The sequence below is a fragment of the Lichenostomus cassidix genome, chromosome 1, assembly GCF_008360975.1.
Source record: "Lichenostomus cassidix isolate B80296 chromosome 1, HeHo_3.0, whole genome shotgun sequence".
Taxonomy (NCBI): Eukaryota; Metazoa; Chordata; class Aves; order Passeriformes; family Meliphagidae; genus Lichenostomus; species Lichenostomus cassidix.
This window is the reverse complement of record NC_139479.1, coordinates 68,555,417-68,574,536: the sequence shown is the minus strand read 5'-3', so window position 1 is coordinate 68,574,536 and position 19,120 is coordinate 68,555,417. Positions and strand designations below refer to the sequence as shown.

At 41.0% G+C, this 19,120-nt stretch overlaps 1 protein-coding gene across 5 annotated transcripts in view; it reads left to right on the top strand.

Moving 5' to 3' along the window:
• Positions 1-986: 986 nt before the first annotated feature.
• PAN3 (poly(A) specific ribonuclease subunit PAN3) overlaps positions 987-19,120 on the top strand; it is an 80,164-nt gene continuing 62,030 nt past the window's right edge. For 3 of the 5 annotated variants that reach the window (XM_085062309.1, XM_085062286.1, XM_085062300.1), the window contains exons 1-2: positions 988-1,775; positions 14,560-14,681. In XM_085062309.1, the coding sequence (XP_084918435.1) occupies positions 1,361-1,775; positions 14,560-14,681 (537 nt within the window). In that variant the 5' untranslated portion in view covers positions 988-1,360. Of the gene's footprint in view, positions 1,776-14,559; positions 14,682-19,120 lie in introns of all 5 variants that reach the window. The other 2 variants (XR_014852641.1, XM_085062278.1) reach the window with 2 other exon arrangements.

Sequence of the window (19,120 nt, the reverse complement as noted above, 5' to 3'; positions counted from 1 at the left end):
TGGCCTACTTTTCAAGCTTGGAGGAAGACAGAAGCTGTGAGCTCTTTGCCATACTGCCGAAAGAAGGTAAAAGGCTGAAAACCATTGGGGAATGACAGAGAGATAATATTCTCATCTTGTCTTCTTAGTATAGTCTAAAAATGAAGCCTGGACTGTTGTACAAGTCTTGTGCTTTCTCTAGCTTTCTGTCCAAAATTTTTGATCTTGAGATTTCAGCTTAAGGCACGTTTACTTCTCAAGATCTTTGAACACTTTATCTGAGGAAGAAAGACTTTGATTTGTTCCAATGAGACAAGCTCATTCATTATTTTAAAATTTCTTTTCACACAAACTGTCAAAGCATCTTCAAGGCAGGCCTTGATTTTCTTTTCATTTTTAATAAGAGAGAAGGCTATGACAGACAACAAGTAATCTTAATTCTACAGTAAATGTTTTTCTTACCAAAATAATGTCAAGTGTACTCTTAACTTACATTTTTGCAAGTATACATACACACTATTTCAGCGATTGCATCAAAAGCTATGCCAACAACTTGACTGAGTAAAACTTGAAAAAATTAAAAATCTTGAGTAGCATTGCAAGAGCCAGTTTATATACACATAACAAAGTTCTCCAAGCTCAGGGAAAAAGACGAAGCATTTTCTTAAAAACCGCCTCTCGTCATCTGGAGAGGGAGAATCCCTCAGGCCGCGCTCGCGTTATGCCAGCAAGCAAGCCACGGCCAGCGGGCTGCCGGGGGGGTTTTCGGCAGGAAAAAGGTACGAGACTTTCGTGGAGGGAAATCGATTAAAATCCTGCTAGGACCGCCGGTGCTTTCACCTCGACCCCGCCAGGGGTAGAAGGCTCGAAATCCAGGCTGGCAGAGCGCTAGAGACCCGAGCGGCCCCGGGGCAGAGGCTGGGCCGTGTGCCAGGGGTCACCTGCCGCCCGCCAGCCCCCGGCGCGGGCGGTTAACGCTCCTGGCCGCCCCGGCCCCGCCGCTGCGCCCCGCCGGACCCCGCGCTGCACGCCGCCATCCAGCCCTCCCTCCCTCCCTCTCTCGCCGCCCCTCCCGCCGCACCGGCTCCCCTCCGCCTCCCCGGCCCGGCCGGCGGCACTACCCAGCATGCTCCGCGCCGGCGCAGGCGCGGCCGCTCAGGAAGAGGAAAATGGCATAAACAACCCCGAGCGCCGGGACCGCTGAGGAGGAGGAGGCGCCGCCGCCCCGGGCCGCGCGGCCCCTTTAAGAGGCGCGGAGTCGCCCCCTCCTCCTCCTCCTGCCCCTTCCGGAGCCGGACCCGGGGTGACGGCGGTCCCCGCGCCCCTTCCCCCTGCCCGCCCCCTTCCCCATGGTGCCGACCCCGGCGGCGGGGCGGTTGCCATGAACAGCAGCGGCCTGCCCTGCTCGTCGCCGTCGCCGGTGGTGGGGCCGCCGCCGGGGGCGGGGGTCGGCGTGGCGGGGCCGGCGGCCGGCGGGGCGGGGGCCGGCGGCGGGGCCGTGAAGCTGAAGTTCTGCCGCTACTACGCCAAGGACAAGACCTGCTTCTACGGCGAGGAGTGCCAGTTCCTGCATGAGGAGCCGGGCGCCGCCCCCGCCGGCCCGGGGCCCGCCGCCCCCACCCTCGGCGGGCTCCCCCTCGGCATCCCTCCGCCCGCCGCCGCCGGGCCGGGCTACTCGGCGCACGGGGCCAGCTCGGGCCCGGCGGCAGCGGTGGTGGGGCCTAAGAAAGCCGAGCTGGGGGCGGGAGGAGGCGGCGGCGGCGGCGGCGGCGGGCTGGATGGCCCACGGCTGGCGAGTGAGTGCGGCGGGGCGGCCCGGGGGTGGGGTGTGAGGGGGGCGCTGCCGGGAGCGGGGCGGCGGGCGGCGCGTTGTTCCTCAGCCCCGACACGCCGCGGTGCTGCCGGAAACAAATAACAACAGCCATCGTAGTGGCGGGGGACCCCGGGCCGCCCGCCCGCCTGCCGCCGTCCCGGACGGGCGGACGGGACCCGGCCGGTACCGATGGAAAGGAGCGGGCAGGTGTGTGTGGGAAGGAGCACCTCCTGTCTGCCTTTAAGGGGCTCCCGGGCAGCTGTCCACCCCTCCCTCTAGCGCTGGGCTTGGTGCAGGTTCGCAGGTACTCCCTGCCCCAAGTCAGGCCGGGAGCCGGGAGGCAGCGCTTTCCAGAGCGCTACCCTTGGATAGGCTCTTCCGAACAACATACATTGATTGTCGGCTCTTGGAAGTTTTAAATGTTCCAGATAAAATATAACGTTAACATTATTTAAAAAAACATAAATAGAGATTTACCGCAACATGAGAAAGAATTTTTTTATGTTGAGGGTAGCAGAGCACTGGAACAGGCTGCCCAGGGAGGTTGTGGAGTCTCCCTGTCTGGAGACATTCACACCTCACCTGGATGGGTTTCTGTGTAACCTGCTCTAGGTGATCCTGCCTTGGCAGGGGGCTTGAACTAGATGATCCCCAGATCCCTTCCAACCTTAATGTTTCTATAATTCTGTGATAGATATCTACGTTATTTACTACTGTGAGCAGAAATGGCTTCAAAATGTTTTTTCTGAGGTTTTTCAGGCCTCATGCGCAGCCTGCTTTCACATGGTGAGAGTTCAGATAGCCTGTGTGTCATGCAGAGCTGCACTGCTGTTGCTGGTCGGTCGCGCATCCTCCTGATGTGCGCTCCGATAGTTAGATGGAGCTTGCAGTAAACTGATTTTAATAACCATTCGTTTTGTAGGTGAAACAGCATTTGGCAGGCTAGGAAAAGATGTTTCTTCAGAAAAGTCATGCCTGTTTACATGAGTATATTAAACTTGGCTGCATTATTGATTTTTGACACAAACCTGGCATTTATTTATGTTAAATATTTTACCTACTAAATAGTTACAGCCAATTTTTTTCTGAAATTAATATATAGCCATGATGAACATCCTGAATGAAGGTTTTTAGTGCTTGATAAATCTTTTGGGATCCTGCAATTGCTGTTTTGCCAGGTGTGGTGAGCTTGTGCTGCTGAGTATTTTCTCTGTAGTTGGTAGCTTAAGAGTGTCTTACATTAACACAACACTGTCATGTCTGCCTTTTCAGGAGGAGCCTTTAATATACTACTGCTTAAGGCTTTCTATTAAAAGTCTTCCAGATTTTTGTTAAACTTAAGTTATTCAAGCTGAAGGCTCTCTTGCTTTCCTTTGCTCTCTTTTTTATTGTAATTAAGTAGAAATATGTTGGAGGGGTTCAGCAGCAATAAGTCAATCTCTGTTCATTTTTCTTTTGGACAGAGTTTGGCGTGAAACACATTTGTTCCCTGTGTGAAAGAAAATGACTGGAGGATTCAGACTTGGGGAGAATATGCATAATTTAGTTTGCAGGTGAAAGCTCCTATATGAAGGATGTTCTTCGAAGAAACAGTTAAAAAAAAAAACTTGCCCAAGCTGTAAACCTTCAGAATTCATGTGTGCTTGGGGGTTGATATTGCTGAGCAGCTAACTTATTTGAAACGCTTCTATTGAATGTGTTAGAGATTTAAAGCTGTGTGGAGCTCTCTGCAGTTGTACCCAGTTGACGAGTGAGGTTGCCAAGAACAGAGAAGCTCACTATGATGTTTTCAGTGGCTGCCTGCTGGAAGAGCCACCTTACTTGTTCTAGGGGGTGAAATCTTCGACTGGTAGAAGATTTTAAAGGATACTAGCTAGGAAAAAGAGCCAGGAAAGGAAGGACAGGGAGATTTAAGTTGAAGAGCCAGGGAATGGGCCTAGTCTCACTTCTAAACTTTTTTGCTTCGGGATGCATTTGTGAAACAAATAAGGAAAATAGTTCTTCAAAATCTGAAGTATATGTCCTGCAAGCTAATATCTAAATTCCTTACCTTGCTGATGCCATGTGGTGTTAACACTATGATTTCCAAGTGGATGGAATGAAAGATTTATTTCTGTGGATGTAGGAAGTGAGATACAGAGTTGTATTTAAAAAGTTCTGAGGTTAAGAACATGAAATTGGGAATTGCCAAAAATCACCTGCCTGTACAGTCTCACTGAGTGTCTTTTCTAATTCAAAAGTATTTGGTAGTCTTAATGTGACTGTGGATTCCACCTTCTTTTGCTCCTTGCTCACTGGACACCAGCCTCATTCAGTGCACAGAGCAGATAATGCTCATTGACTAATTAACTGAGTAGTCCTATTTATTGTTAAAAGTGGGTCAGTGCCTCATTCTAACATGCGTGTTACTCTAATCCTGCTTTGAGTAAGGATTATTAATTTACTTATAGGGTTTTCTGTGGTAATCGCAGGGGCTCCCCAAATACCAACTTATTGTTACAACACGGGTGGTAGGATGTTGAGTTGTTGATGAGAAGGTGAACAGTGAAAATGCAAGAAATATTCCAGTGTGGAAGTATTTCAGTATTAGAGCATGAAGTGGAATGAGCAGCTGACATCCTCAGAACTAACCAAGGAGGGGTTTCTCAGGTGATGTGTGGTTAAGCTATTCTGTGCCTGTAGATGTTTTGAGTGTTAACGTCTGACAGTGTTCCAGAAGTGATCAGGTAGTCTTGGAAGAAAACTCTGCTTGAGATTCTTACATGCAAAAACTCCCCATCTCTGGATCAGACTTATCTTCTCCTACATATGGCTGAAAGCCTGCTGGGAAATCCTGCTTTTTCTTTGCCTCATGTTTTTGGTTTTTTCCACATATTTACTGCTGTCCAATGTCAGAGATGAGGTAGTGGGCTTAATATGCCTTTGGCTTGATGGTATGACTTTTTATGTTCTGGGGAGCAAGACTGACCATGCCCATGAGCTCTGCCCACTCTCAGAAGATAGTGCTGCTGCCTGCTGCCCTTAGACTATTTGACATTTGGCACACATGTTCAAAGCACCATTCATGCTTCTTCTACCAGAGTTGTGAGTGCTCAGCCTTCTGCATGGTTCACCTTCCAAGAGTAAGGTGGCCAGCTGACTGCATGCAAAATACGAAACATAGTTAATACTGTCTACCTAAAATTTTATTCAAAAGAATTAATCACTTTTACATAGAACCCCTGTGACAAGATAAGGGGGAAAGAAAAATAACTCATTTTCTCCAAATTTACTAGCTGCTAAAATCTTCACATGATACTTTTCTAGTAGATGCATGTCCCATGTGTCAGCTCAGTGAGCAGCAGTGGCAGCAGGACTGAATCTGTAGAAGGATATAGAAGGAGCAATAATGACTGAGGAAATGACTGGTACTTCCTATTTAGGGGAAAGTGTATGATTGATTAACAGGATTTAAAGGAGTAGCCTATGGCAGGATGGGTAGAGGGCATGGTAGCATGAAGAGTTTCTCTTCTTGTATCTGCCCTCTGTGCTCTATCGCACTTTGCAGCCTCTGTAAGCAGCAGACTGGCAGCCTGCTTTGCTGCACGCTGCAGGCTCATTCCTAGGGCACCATCCCTTCTCAGTGCTTCCTGAGGGAGGGTCTGGAGGGAAATGGGATATTAAAGTGTATCACACCTATACCTAAGTCAGACAAAGTTGCAAGGACAGCTGCTAGCTTTTGTTAGCTTTCAGGTGCTTAAACAGATGTAATATTCTTTGGCATGTAGACCTCATACTAAGTATTGATAAATACAAGCTGAAGTATGGCTCTAAACATTTGCTAATTTCTGCCCCACTTTTTGTTGTTAAGTTCATAATACATAGTATCCACCCTTTCTCCTGGCCTCTGATTCCTATTCATGTGGCCAAAACACAGGGGTGCTGAGGTGAGGAGTTCCAGGTGTGCTCTGTGCCCAGTGGCAGCACAGACCTGCTGGTGAGGCGCTGGCCACAGTGGCAGTGCTGCTGCTGCTGCAGGAGTTTGCAGTGCCAGAGCCTAGCCCACCTTCTCATTGTGACATGTTTGCATCTGGTTCTCTGCTAGAAAGCGTTTCACAAAGCCCTCCTAGGAAATCTGTAGTTGGAAAACAGGCCTGTGTTTCTGCAAGGTGATACTTTGCTAAGGCTGCTGAGAAAAGCCCATCTGTGACTTTATTGCCAGCCTGCTAAAAGGTTGGAAAGGGACATCAAGACTTGGGGTGTGTTGGGTTGGCCTAATAAAAACGTTATGTTTGTTTTCACAGCCCTAATAAAAGTGTTATTTCTGTTTTCACAACCAGCCACCTGCATGTTGTGTCTAGTCAGGGCAGTAGTGGCCACTGCTATAGCAACTCCGTATGCAATCACTCCGTAGTTAGTTAAGGGAACATTTCAGCTTAAATTCTGTGAAATCCCTAAATATGCCACGTTTGGAGTGGAAAACCATAGACATTTGTGAATATTCTGCTTTTTAAAAGGTGTTTTGATTCTTTACTAGTACATTCCTTTTTAAACAAAATGAAGTAGCAGATATAGAAAAAAAATGGAAAGATAGCTATTCAGCAAAATTGATACTAAAGGTAATCTGTTGGATTACACTTCTTAATATAATGAAACTTGTCAGGGTTATTCTAAATGTGTGTTTTTCTTATCTTTGGTAGCATTTCAGTATTTACAAGTTGAAGTATTTAGAAACAGACAGTTATCTGAAACTTTTAAATACAAATATAGTTGCAGTATGTCACATACTGTTCACTTGTTCCAGGGTTTCTTTCTTCTCCACTTCTATGCAGAAAATAGCTATTTTAGTAAAGATGTATGGTTGAGAATTCTTTTTCCAAACATGTTTGTACTTTTTGTGAGTGATGCTGTGTGAGTTGTGTACCTCAGTTTCTTGGTTTTTTGTTGGTTTTTTTTAAATTTTTTATTTGGTAAGGGTGTCTCCCCCTTTAATTTTCATTATGGCTTTTCTAGGAGTTGACAGATCATGCAATTTTCATCTTGTTTTGCTCTGAATATTTTTAAGAAATGGGAAAGCAATTCTGAACATTGAAGAGACATTTGGGACATTTGGAGAGAGAGAGAGAATTGAGAATTGAAGAGTAAAACCAATAACCAGTTAGAGATGCATGAGAGGAAATGAAAATTACTGAGTTCACATAATCACTTTTTGTCTCATATGTGATCTCCAGAAATCAGGCAATTAGACATGGAATTTCTTTTTGCTTTTATATGTTTCATGTGGAAATAACAGAATCACAGAATGTTCTGAGTTAGAAAGGACTCACAAGGATCACTGAGTCCAGCTGTTAAGGGAATGGCCCCAGGAGAAAAATTATTCAGGGGAGCTAAGGAAAAAGAAAGGAGAGAAGAAAAAAATTCTCAATCTGCAAAGTTGTGGGATTTTGAGAGGCAGTTTTATAATGTGAAACTTAAAAAAAAAAATTAGACTATTAGTTGGCTTTCATTTTATCTCTGTACACCTTGTGGGGTTTTCTTATTGTATAGGTAATTATTCAAAGTCCAAGTATTTCAGAAGAATTATGGATACCTGAGGATTACTGATAATTACTTGTTTCTGGTAGAACCTACTCTGTGTTGGGTACTGAAGAATAGTGTAGCACTATTACTCTTGTCATTGTTTTCCTGCTTCAAAGGCAAATATGAAAAAGAGTGTGAGTGTGGGGGTAGTTATGTTATGTGAGCAAACTGTCTGCTATATCTTAATAATTGGAAGCTTGTTTTTCAGGATTCAGAATACCCCTATTTAGTTTCTATCTAGCAGGTATAAAAACCAGATTTTTTTAGGTATTGCTGTAGGAGTGGGCTTTCAGGAATGATTTGCATGTCCAGAAAATAGTGACTTTAAGGACTGGCTTGTAAAGGGTTCCATGTTTAAGGAACCAGCTAGAAGCAGATTCAGACTGCTGCAGGAAAAGTGGACAAATGGTAAGTGAGGGTGGGGTGATGGACACAGGCAGAAGCATTTCTGCAGAACCTCCAAAGCAGAAAAATAATCTTGGTTGTGAGGCAGCTGATGAAAAGGGGTCAGTGAAGGGATTTAGATAGTAAGCTGATGTGCCTGATGTTTTCCTGATTTGTTGCTTTCTAGTAAAGATGTAATGCTTTACACTCAGAAGAATGGTGGGGTGAATCACTCTGTATGGATGTGAGTGGGAATCGATCATGCTCTTTGTTGTGTGTGTGTGTAGGCTTCATGAGTCGTTCAGTAGTTAAAAAACTTCTGATTATGTGGTTGCTTTGTTTGCTCTTCAAAGATATTTTGTGCTTAGAACTCATTTGTATTTTTTAATTTGCTTTCTAACAGTGTTTTACTTCTGATTTTTTTTTTTTAAATTGAGAGTAGAGATTTAGAAACAAAGCAGAGATATAAAAAAGTCAGAGCAGAGACCTGCATTGTACCAGTTGTTGTCAAGTTGGTCATGCAATATGTGATTCCTGTAGTTTGTGGGTAGAGTCCCTAAACTTCAGTTGGCCTAATGCTGAGGCCAGTGGCAAGAAGACCTTTATGTATTCTCCCCAGGTGCTGTGAAAAATGTCCTAATGTTCTCTTCAGGTTATCTGCACACGCTTAATGCAATTATTTTTATAAAAAGTTGAGTTTTAGTTAGAGGGAGAGTATTAAAACAAAGGTTTAAATGCTAAATAAAATTGATGCAGTTTATTGAATAGTTTGATGCAATGTTTTAGGAATGGTAAAACATCTTGGAGAGGGTTAGTTCTGAAATCTATGGTATAAAGTAATTGCACTGCTTTAATTTGCTATTTCTGATAACAGAATAGTTCTGATGACTCTTTTGAGAAAGAATCAACTCTAATTTGTATTATCACTCTGCTTTTGGACTTGGTCCATGATGGGGAGTCCAGCTGCTCTAGACTCTGTACCAAGACTTTTACAGAGCAGAAGGATGGCACCTATCCTGTTTTTCAGTCTTCCTCAGATGCTTCTATGATATGTGAGGTATCTAAAAAAAAAAGACCAAAAAAAAAAGACAGCCCAGTCATTTAATGTTATGGTAAAGATAGCTGTTTTCCTTTGCTTGCCCATGAATATCTCATTGCGTAGTGGGAGTGCTTGTAAATAAGGCAGCATTTCCCAAACTGCTTTTCTTCCTGTCTGCCTTTCAGCCAACTTGTTTCATTTGTGCTGTCTGCCCTCCAACTACGCTCTCTGTTGCAGCATCCTGACCCATGTGTGCTTTTGTTTTTGGCTCTCATGCTTGGGAGTGTCGTTCACTTTCTTTGTCTGGTGCTACTATTTCAGAGATTCCTAGTCTTTGTTTCAAAAACATTGCATTGAATGAGAGAGGCATGAAAACATCAGAGAATCCAGTTTTCCTAAGAAGTTCCAAGTAGTGGCACTGTAGAGAAACTGAGTACATGTACTTGTGTGTATAGTGTTCGTGAACTGTTTGAGGTGTACAAGTGAGGTTAGCACCACCTGCACAGGATTTCCTGGTGCACAGAAGTGTGCATGGCAGTATGAAAAGGAAGACAAGTATAAGCTCCTCTGACACCTTGGTGCTTCTAGGTGACTAAAAGGACACAAATCTTAAATATGTCTTAGATAAGATTTATATAAATATTTTATTGTTTTTGTCTCAATATTAGAATAGCTATCTCTCTAAATTCCTCTAGAGATATGGCGCTGTAGTTTTTACTGCTTTATATCTAGCTGAGATAGCACCTTGTCCTTAGGTTGCACATGTATACAATGAACTGATGATTCAGTTTAGCAGCATGTGAAAAGTACACTGTTGCAGTTCTGAGAGTTTAAATCAAGATTATATATAAAATTTTTACCCAGCATAAAAATAATTGTACGTTTTAAAAAAGTGATAATAGCAAAATGAATTATATCAATCCATGTTTTATTACCTTGTCAGAAGTCTTTAAAATATTGTTTTGAAAAATGTCAGCTAAATCTGTTGTGGCCTTGCTTTAGCCCATTAGCTTGGGGAGCAATATATCACATTACTGGAAAGGATCCTTTTTTATATTAAGAACAGTGTCTGAGAGTATGAGTGCTGATACTGGGTTCATAAAAGAAGCAGTCTAGGATAATACAGTGTTTGTTTACTGGTTAGTGAAATCATAGAATGAAAATATCAGAAAATCTTTTCAGATAGTGCAAGTGTTAGACAAAACAAGCATTAAACTAAAATTTACTGAAACTGACCCATTCAGTTGAAGCATGTGTGTTGAGTTCATCACAGTACTACTCGAGTACTTAAGCTGTTCATCACAGTTCAAGCACTTTAAGCTGTGATGAGATACTTTGTTTCTGAAAAGTGTCTTTGTAATATGTAAGGCAAAAGTAACTATCTTTCTTTTTTTGCCCCTTCTTTGGTGCCTGTATCTGATGGGAGGCCTGCTTTCTGCTAAAATTCTGTGGGAGAGGAATTATATAAGAAGATATTTATTTTTAATTGCAGTTGTCACATTAAGCTGCAGTGTTACTCACCAAGCAAGAAATGTATTAGATAATGTGTGTATAGAAAGTAGAAAACTTCTTTTTAATTTCTCAAGATGTTCTATTTAATTTCTTTCTAGAATTGCCAAGATGTAACCTCTGTCTTGAATATTGTTGGAATTTAGAAATTTGCTCTGTTTCCCCATAGCTGCTTACATAACATGTTAGCATTTTTTTCCCCACTGGATTCTTAGTTGTTCCCTTGTACATCCATCTTTTGTCAGATCTGCCTGGTCAGCCTTTCCACTATTACAAGGAATTTGTTGCTTCTCTCTGAGAAGAACCTGTTGAAAATACATATGGCTTCAGTGCGTGGATAGTACTGCTACACAACAGAAAGGCTTACTCCTTTAACAAAAAACAATTAATTCAGGATTTTCCTAAAATTGCCTAAACTTACCTTAAGTTATAATCAATGCTTTAAAAGAGAAAAGACATAGACATCAGCAGAAGTTTATTGCTATTTCAATAACACGGTGTATGGAATGTTTTAAAGTATTTGCTTGCAATTGTTCTATAGGAAGGATTTGGATGGATAAGTTAAATGCAGGGACTAATGTGAATTAGTAAACACAAGAGAATAAAAACTTATGAGGACTAAGATATACTTTTTCTGGCTTAAGGCTTCCACTTTTTTAATACCACATTGCTCGTGTAGTGAAGTGCACTCCACTTTTGCAGACCTTTTATGGGTTGCTTACGATAAACAGGTTTTCTTTTTACATTCTCTAAACTACTGTGGTCTTTCAGAAGTAAGTCAGAATTTCTGATTTTCTAAGTGTTTGGCAGAAGGAGGAGAAAGTTGTCGTCTGCTTCTCATAGAGAAGGCCAGGTGCCAAATACAGTAAAAATGCTTTGTTTAGGTATTTGCTGGTCTATCATCAGTGTAAAAGCTGAATGTCCCTTTGATCACAACTGGAGTATGTATTGAAAACTTTTAAACTCAATAAGCAATGCAAGAATTACTTTTTTCATCTTTTTTGCAGTCTTAATTTTCTTGCTAATTGATAAAGGGAAGTCAGTTTAAGGAAGGTAGTACTGAGTTTTCTTTTGAAGGCAATAGTTATACTTGCCACTTCTAGAGCTTTCTGTTTTAAATCTGAGCTTTTGCCAAGAAAACCGTCCTCTGCTCTCGTGAGTGTACTTTTGATGCTTTTCTTTTGATTGTTCCTGTGCTCTGGGTCCCTCTGCTAGCAGTATGTCTGTAGACTATTTGGAAGGGGACAATGAAAATGCGTTAGTTGAAAGCCATTTTGAAATTGCTGTGGTACCAGTAGAATTGTGCAGTGCGAAGGTGGGTCAGTGCTGGAGTACAGCAATTTGTTGGAGTGGCACAAGGAGGCTGATTGGTTTGGCCAGACTGTAGCACTTGAGTGTGGTGATTGTCTTCCTGCAGCTAGATAAAAGAAAATATTCTGGAGTAGCTTCTACTGTTTGGAGTGCCCAGTTAGATATCACTGTGACAATAACCTAAATTGTACCTTTGAGCAGCTTTAAGTGCCTTGGGTAGTCTTGCATGGCAAATACCAGCAGTAGAAAGGCAGCAGTGTCAAAGATCCCAGGAGCATCCTCAGCCTTGCTCAGCTCTGAGGTTGCTGCCCAAAGCCTGCTCCTGCTTGCAGCTTGACCTGCCTGCCATGGAGGGTGTTTCAGCCAGAGCAGGAGTAGAGCACCTGATGCTGTATCTGTGCACTAGCAAGGTTACTGTCACAGGTTCCGGAGCTTTGTTTGGATAATCAGTGACTGGGCTGTACCAGCTGTCTGGAATTACTGCAAGCCCACTGTGGGGTTTCTCAGGGTGGCAAAACTTGCAAGTTTTCATTTGCTTCTTTCCAGTTTGAAGGATTTTGTGCATTAAATGTATTTGTTCAACAGAGAAATGAAGGTGCATGGATTCTCATGTTGACTCTAGCATAGTGAGGAGCAGTGGGAGAAGCAGGAAGAATAGTCTTTTTCTTAATTCTTCAACAGAGCCTGAAGGATTTGGAAAGCTGGTGGTATCATCGGAGGGAGTATCTTGCTAGTTTGTAAAAAATTGACTCCATAATAGACTCCATAAATTATAGACTCCATAATTTATGGCAAAAGTATAAGATGAAGTAGCAGATACATTGCTGAGATTTTATAGTGTACCTTGAAATGACAGTTCTTTGAAATGAAACAGTTTTTCCTGGTCAGTCAAGGTGTAGCATAAAAACTGCAGGAGCTTTTGATAATGGCTGAAATGTAGGCAGAGAAAGCTATATTGGAAATGCAGTTTTAAAATAAATAAAAAGCACAGTGAAAACCTTGAATAATTTATGGGCAAACTGGACTGAAACTGCTTACAATTAGACACGGGTTTGCTATCCTTTTGTTTTCATCTATGATTGAGTCCTAGTATTTTTCATGATGCCAGAAAACCATGTTGTAAGGTGCAGACTTTCACAGTGTAAGTTAGGGACTAACTGTAGCAGGAAGGATGAGTTGGTAATTGGCATTACTGCAGGCATTACTGTTTTCCATGGCATAGTAGTTGAACTATAAAATACTTTTCCTAGACTTCTGAATTTGGCTTTTCAAAATGAAGGCCAAGGAGGAACAGTCATTTAACAGGCAAATCCAAAAAGTGTTGTCTTTTTTAGGGCTGTAGCAGGAGGACTTCAGAAGTTTCTATGTGGCTACTTATTGAAAATTATGAAGGAGGAACTAGGGCATGGATATTGGAGAGAGTTTTATTTTCCTATTCTCTTAGCTGGCTTTTAAAACTTCTGTAAAAAGTAGCAATTAATTAATAATTAACATCTTTAAAGTTTCTTAGGTGTTTCTTTCAAACCTACAGAATATATAAATAATGTTCTACACTTTAGCAACAAAACTTTAAGGATCTTTTTTCCTTGCAAAACTGATGTTTATTGCCACTGAGATAATCCGTGTATTTGATCTCTCACATACAGCTCTTCATTTGAACTGGTGTTGGTGTTACCCCTAGTGAGCTGATTCATGCAGCTCCAGTCTCAGGGGAGTGCAGCTGGGCAGTGTTTCCTTCTGTCTGTGGTGTGCGTGCTACTCATCATCCTCCTCTTCCTGTGGTTATGTATGACTGTACTTCTTTTGCTGTTTCCTGTGCCTAACACATGGAAATGGCTCACCAGGTTATGTAGTCTGTTTTGGAGGGAAAATTCCTGTTCTGATGAAAATTGGGGGTTTATAATATGCATTCATTTAGCTGTGCCACTAAGTTACATTTTATTTCCTTTGAGGATTAGAATCAGGAAGTTGTTTCCGGGTGTCACCACCTGGCTGCAAGTCCTTCCAGAAGTTCGAGTTGGATAGTTTGGTACAGGATGTTCCTCTGAGTTGGAAGTGTGCCTTCCTACCTTGAAGCTACCCATTACTCATGCCTGTTGGCTTTCAGTGGCCTGGCCATACTGATTAGTGTCTTTATAATTTACTGTGGCTGCTTTTACAGAAGGTTAATTTGAACTGCAGCTTGCATACCATCGTGAATGTTCTTATTTTCCTGTTTAAGTAGTACTTGCTTTAGAGTTTTGTGTTAATTATGACAGCTTCTTGTTGTTCTTTGTAGTTTTTTAGTATTGAATTTATTTGTGGTTGGTCTTGTATGTCGAGGCTCTTGTATCTTGGCAGGATGAATTTCTTCTTGCGTTCTTCACACTTGCTTTCAATCTAAAGGATTGTTTTTACTACATTTCAGGAAATTGTTGCCACTTTATGAAGAATGAGATGATGAAAATTGTCTTAAGCTCTTAAGGAAGCATTTAAAGTGTTTGTGCTTTCTGTGAAAGGGTTTGAGATTTTTAAGTGTGCATTTTCTATGTTACCCTTTAAAAGAACCAGTGCATCCAGTTCAAAACTCTACTTAACACATACATTTCCAAGAAGTGCATGCAAGAATATGGGTTTTTGTAAAATAAGCTTGCCTGCTAGGTTTTTTAACGGATTTATTTTCTTTTTTATATTGTTACTGTCCTTGTTATTCTTGTTTCTAAAGTTCAAACTCCTCGTTGCTTCTTTGTGCATTTGTACTGTAACTTACGCTACAAATGCTCTTATTTAGCAACTTACTTAATAAACTTCTTTTCTCATGCTATGCACTAATATGTGTTTGGTTGTTTTGCTGAGAAGACAGTAGTACAAATCTTTTCCTATTTTATTTCCCTGCCAAAATATATATATAATAGACACTAATGAATAAACCCATGGTAAAGGAAACTTTTTCTGAAGCATTTTTCTTTTTTTTTTTTTCTTTCAGTTCCTGGAATGGATGGCGGTGGGTTAGCTGATGCTAATCTAACGGATTCCTACTTTAGCACCAGCTTCATTGGCGTTAATGGATTTGGAAGTCCTGCTGAAACAAAGTATCCCATGATGCAGGTAATAGCAGTGATTTGTGTAATGCTTCACTAGCTCCGGCTGATGTTACACCAAAAAGGGAAAACTGGTCAAGAGTCAGGACAGATGGAGCCTTTTGGAATGTGTCATCTTGTATGATATACAGAGTATATACTGCCTTTAATCTTGCAAATGGAAATGAAACAGTATCATTGCTTTAAAATGAATCTGATTTTATTACCACTTACCTGCTCTGTTGTGCTGAGCTTTGCTGCATACATTAACTCTGTGTTAGGTTTCTTTTCTGAATGTGAATTTCTAGATTTCTTTTTACACTCATAGCTTTTGATAGCCTTTTGCTAAATATATAAAAATTATATTTTGAAACTTATCAAAGATCAAAAGTTGCAGAAGCAAAATGTGAACTGTCAAACCTGAAATTACTAGGCAAAAATTTCAGAATTTGTAAACTCAGACTCTGGTGGTGTTATGTTGAATTCATATTTAAATCTTCTGAAATGTTTCCCTGTATTTATAGTGTTCTGTAGATGTTGGCATAGGAACTCCCATGCGGTGGAATTTATTGTGTAGGTAGTATTATGCAAAATTTGCAACAAAAGTCTGTCGTATTTAAAACCTAAATGAGTATCTACTGAATTAACACATGAAGTACTATAATTCCCTCAAAGTGTTACGCATTTTAAAAGAGGCACAGTCTGTCCCTGAAAAGAAGATGGTCTGCCCTGTTCTAAACAAAGCAACTTCTGGTAAATGAGAGAGAGCACAAGTCAAACAGTTCACACTGAGTCCTGACAACACCTCTCTTCTTTTATATCGAGGAAACTCTCCTTATGAGCTTACTTTGATCTCAATTGTGGCTGTATTATGGATTGAAAAGTAACTCAGCAAAAGGTGGGAATTAATTAGGTGTGTTCCCTTTCTTTTGTTTGGTTGTTTGGGGTTTTTTTCTGCATGTTTTCAAGAAGGCTGGATTTTCTTATTCAACAAAATTGTGGAAGTATAGAAATGTTTTATTGACAGTGATGCATGATTTAAAAAGAAAAATTTTAACCTCTGATCTCAAAGTGTACTATTGAAGCTGGCAGTTACAAATTTTATCACTGAGGTCATATAATTTTAGCACAAAATCGTTATGTTTTGTATCCTTAAACTGTATTTTACAGAAACATTGGTGTCTTTCTGACCACCAGTTTTTAATTATAACTGTTTCTTCTAGAAAGACAGACATTAAGGCATGCATCTAACATGAATGCTCATAGGATTTTTAAATACTTCACTAATGTCTCTGAGATTATAGTCAAGGTGTTGTTGTTTCTCTTTGAGAAGAAATCAATGTGCCTCTTTCCCATTGGAGGATAAGGAAAATTACTTCTGAAGAAGGATTTTATTAGTGTTGAGAATATGCTTACTGGCATCAAACTACTGTTTGAAAAGCATTCCTATATTGATTTTTTTTTTTCCCTTTGAATCAAATAATTTAAGTTCTTGTTTGCACAGATAAAGCTGGTAGTGCTGTCTGTTTTGTGTGTCACCTTCTAGGTTAAGTCCATACTGACAAAGTTTAGCCAATTGGAATGAGATTTTCTGTGTCATTCAGCCCTTTGGAGAACAAGGCAAGAGAGAAATTTTAGTGGGTTTGACTTTAAATAAGACTAGTCCTTTATGGTTTGGAGCAGAGACTTTAAATCTGATAGACCGGTTATTGTGTCAAGGATGTACCTCTTGCTTGTTTTCTCTGAAAATTTGCACAGATTTTGTCACTTGGTTAAACCTTTGCAGAACAGGTTTATATAGACCCACTGCAGACTTCCTAGATGTTAGATAATTTCCCAAAGATGTAATCTGCACTGGCATGTTGCAGCTTGAGTACATTTTTGCAGTTGCAGCTCTGGCATAATGTAGGCCTTGCCTGAACTCCGAGTAGGAATGCTGATCAGCTTCATATCCCTCTTTCCTTCCACTTCTGACTGAAGCAGCATGGAAGTGGATCTATATTTAATGAAAGAGAGCTGTATCTGTGTTAACTGGAGCAGAGGGGTTGGTAAGGGAAAAGGGACTTATGCTGTGGGCTTAGAGAAGCTGAGCTGAAGACTGGTAAACAAGAAACCGGGAAAGATTGAGCAAAGGGACTGAAGGAGAAAGAAGACCTTGGTGGGGCACTCACAGAATGGGGACTGGAGTTGTACTAATGAAATACACAAACAAATAAGTTTTCATAATGTGAAGATGGGACAAAGTAGGATGGAGAGAACAAATCCATGTTCCTATTTCTCTCCAGATGCTAGAATCAAAGTAAATATAGTAAAACTCAGTGTTCTGCCATCAATGAAACATCAGATATCTTCTGTAAAATATTTCCTTTGCTCTCAGTTTTGATTTTGCAGATGGAAACACCAGTTTCGTCTGAGTTACTTTGTCATCTCTGTGTATCTGTGTAGTTCACAAATAGATGCATATGTGATGTAATATGAGGCAATGTCTTCAGCTTGTTTTTTAAAACTGGGAAATTGCACAAACATGCACGTAAGCATGCTGATAGAAAAACACTAGTAAGATGCCTCATGATCTTAGGAAAAGGTAAGTTTAGGTTGCCAGTGTAGCCTTGAGGTTATATATTGAGTTGTATTTCTCATAATTATGTGTAGGTTTTTTTCAGCAGTAAAATTATTAGTGGGACTTACTCAGGATACAAGATGTGTGGCACATCCGAGTATTTAGAGCATCCGTGTGATATTTGATTAAATGTTCATAATACGGTTCTATGCTTTATTTCCTGCATGCTGTTTGCATCCTTGTGAAGACTGTTAGTTGGCAGTGTACTTTTGGGTGCAGGTTACAATTGTTCCATGAAAATTTGTGAAATGCTTTCCTTATGAAATGAGAATGTAGTTTACATTTTATAGGAGCATGGGATGAAAAAGGATGGCAATTAAACAAACAATGCCCCAACAGTGCTGGCAAACTAGAGAGCTGAGTTGTTGAAACCTATCTTTGCAGTTGGAAGGTGAGGAATGGAATTAATGACCACCAGTAAAAAACTTGGTTCAAGTGGCTTAACTGGCCTCACTCTAGCAAAGATAGTATTAAAGTCAGTCTCTTCTGGGTATTGGTCAGTTCTGTTATCATGAAATGATCTTTCTGCTGTCCTTGTTTTATTCACTAGATGCCTCTCAATATAATCATTAGGTATTCAATTGATGAGTTGTCTTGACTGTTCCTATCTAATTTCCAAAAACTATTTGTCATATGCAGCACATAAAACAGAATTTTGTTGTAAAGAGTATGTGGTTGTATATGTTGGGGTTATAGTGCATATGTAATGGAGCCAAACTGCATCAGGCAAAGCTATATCCAACCTTTGCTATGACCCCATTTTTGTGTGCAGTGTCTTTTCTCTAAGACTCAGTGTTGAGTAAGCAGCAAAAGGGAGGAAAGTGAAAGTGGATTATATCATGATGAATTGGGAGTGGATGTTACTTTGACCATAAATAGTGTAGATGAATGGTTGTCAGCATTTCTGTAGAATGGCTATTTCTGACTTTGAGATTTCATTTATGTCTGTGTAAGAATATTTTACGAGATCTCAAACATATCTTTGGGCTTAAAATAGTGGTGAAGATGCAATTAATGGCAGTACTCACTTTGCGGTGGAGAAAACAGAATAAAAATATTTGGTACAGTTCAGAAGAGGCAGCATTTTTGTAGTGGCCATGGTTGTAATTCTTCCTTTATCTTCTTTTCTGAAAAATACTGCTTTGCCTCATCCGTCCACTCCTCCTGCTTCAAAGGTCTTTGCTGTTAGCCAACCTTTCATTGCCCCCCCTTGTCCTCTTCTCTTGTCTTCTGTTAGTTTCCTTTTGATTAATAGTCTTCTGTCCTCATCGGTTTGTGTTTTTCCATAATACTGTTTTGTTTCACTTGTCTTTTCTTCCCTGAATCTGCATGTGCTTTCATATACTATATTAACAATATTGTCTTCTGTCTTCTCAAAGCACTTACTTTCTGTTTACCATTTCTCTATCTAATGCTAACTAATGGCAGAGCAGGCCTGCACAACACATGGCCCACAGGCTGCATGCTGTCCTCAAAGCTGTTCTTTCTCTTTCTGGCGTAGCAGCAGCTGCCAAGAGATAGGCAGAGGTGTGGTTCAAAAAGCAGCTCACTGCTTTTGGCTTTCCCAGGAATGAAGGGGCCAGAGCTGGCTGGCTGGTGTGCCTCTAATGCTTGACTGTTTTCTCAGTTGCTCTGCATGTGCCACTTGGCTGGCTGGTGTCACTTTTCCTTTGGCATTAGTGCTGCCCTTTGACTGACTTGTGGTGCAGAAAGAAGCTTTAATGATATTATGTTGGGCTGTTAAAAGGGTATTAGAGCAGGATGGGGCAGAGAATTGATATTAAAACTTTTAACATCTTAGAATTGAGCAACTTGTTTGTAAGAGCGTGAAACAGTGGAAGGTGCCT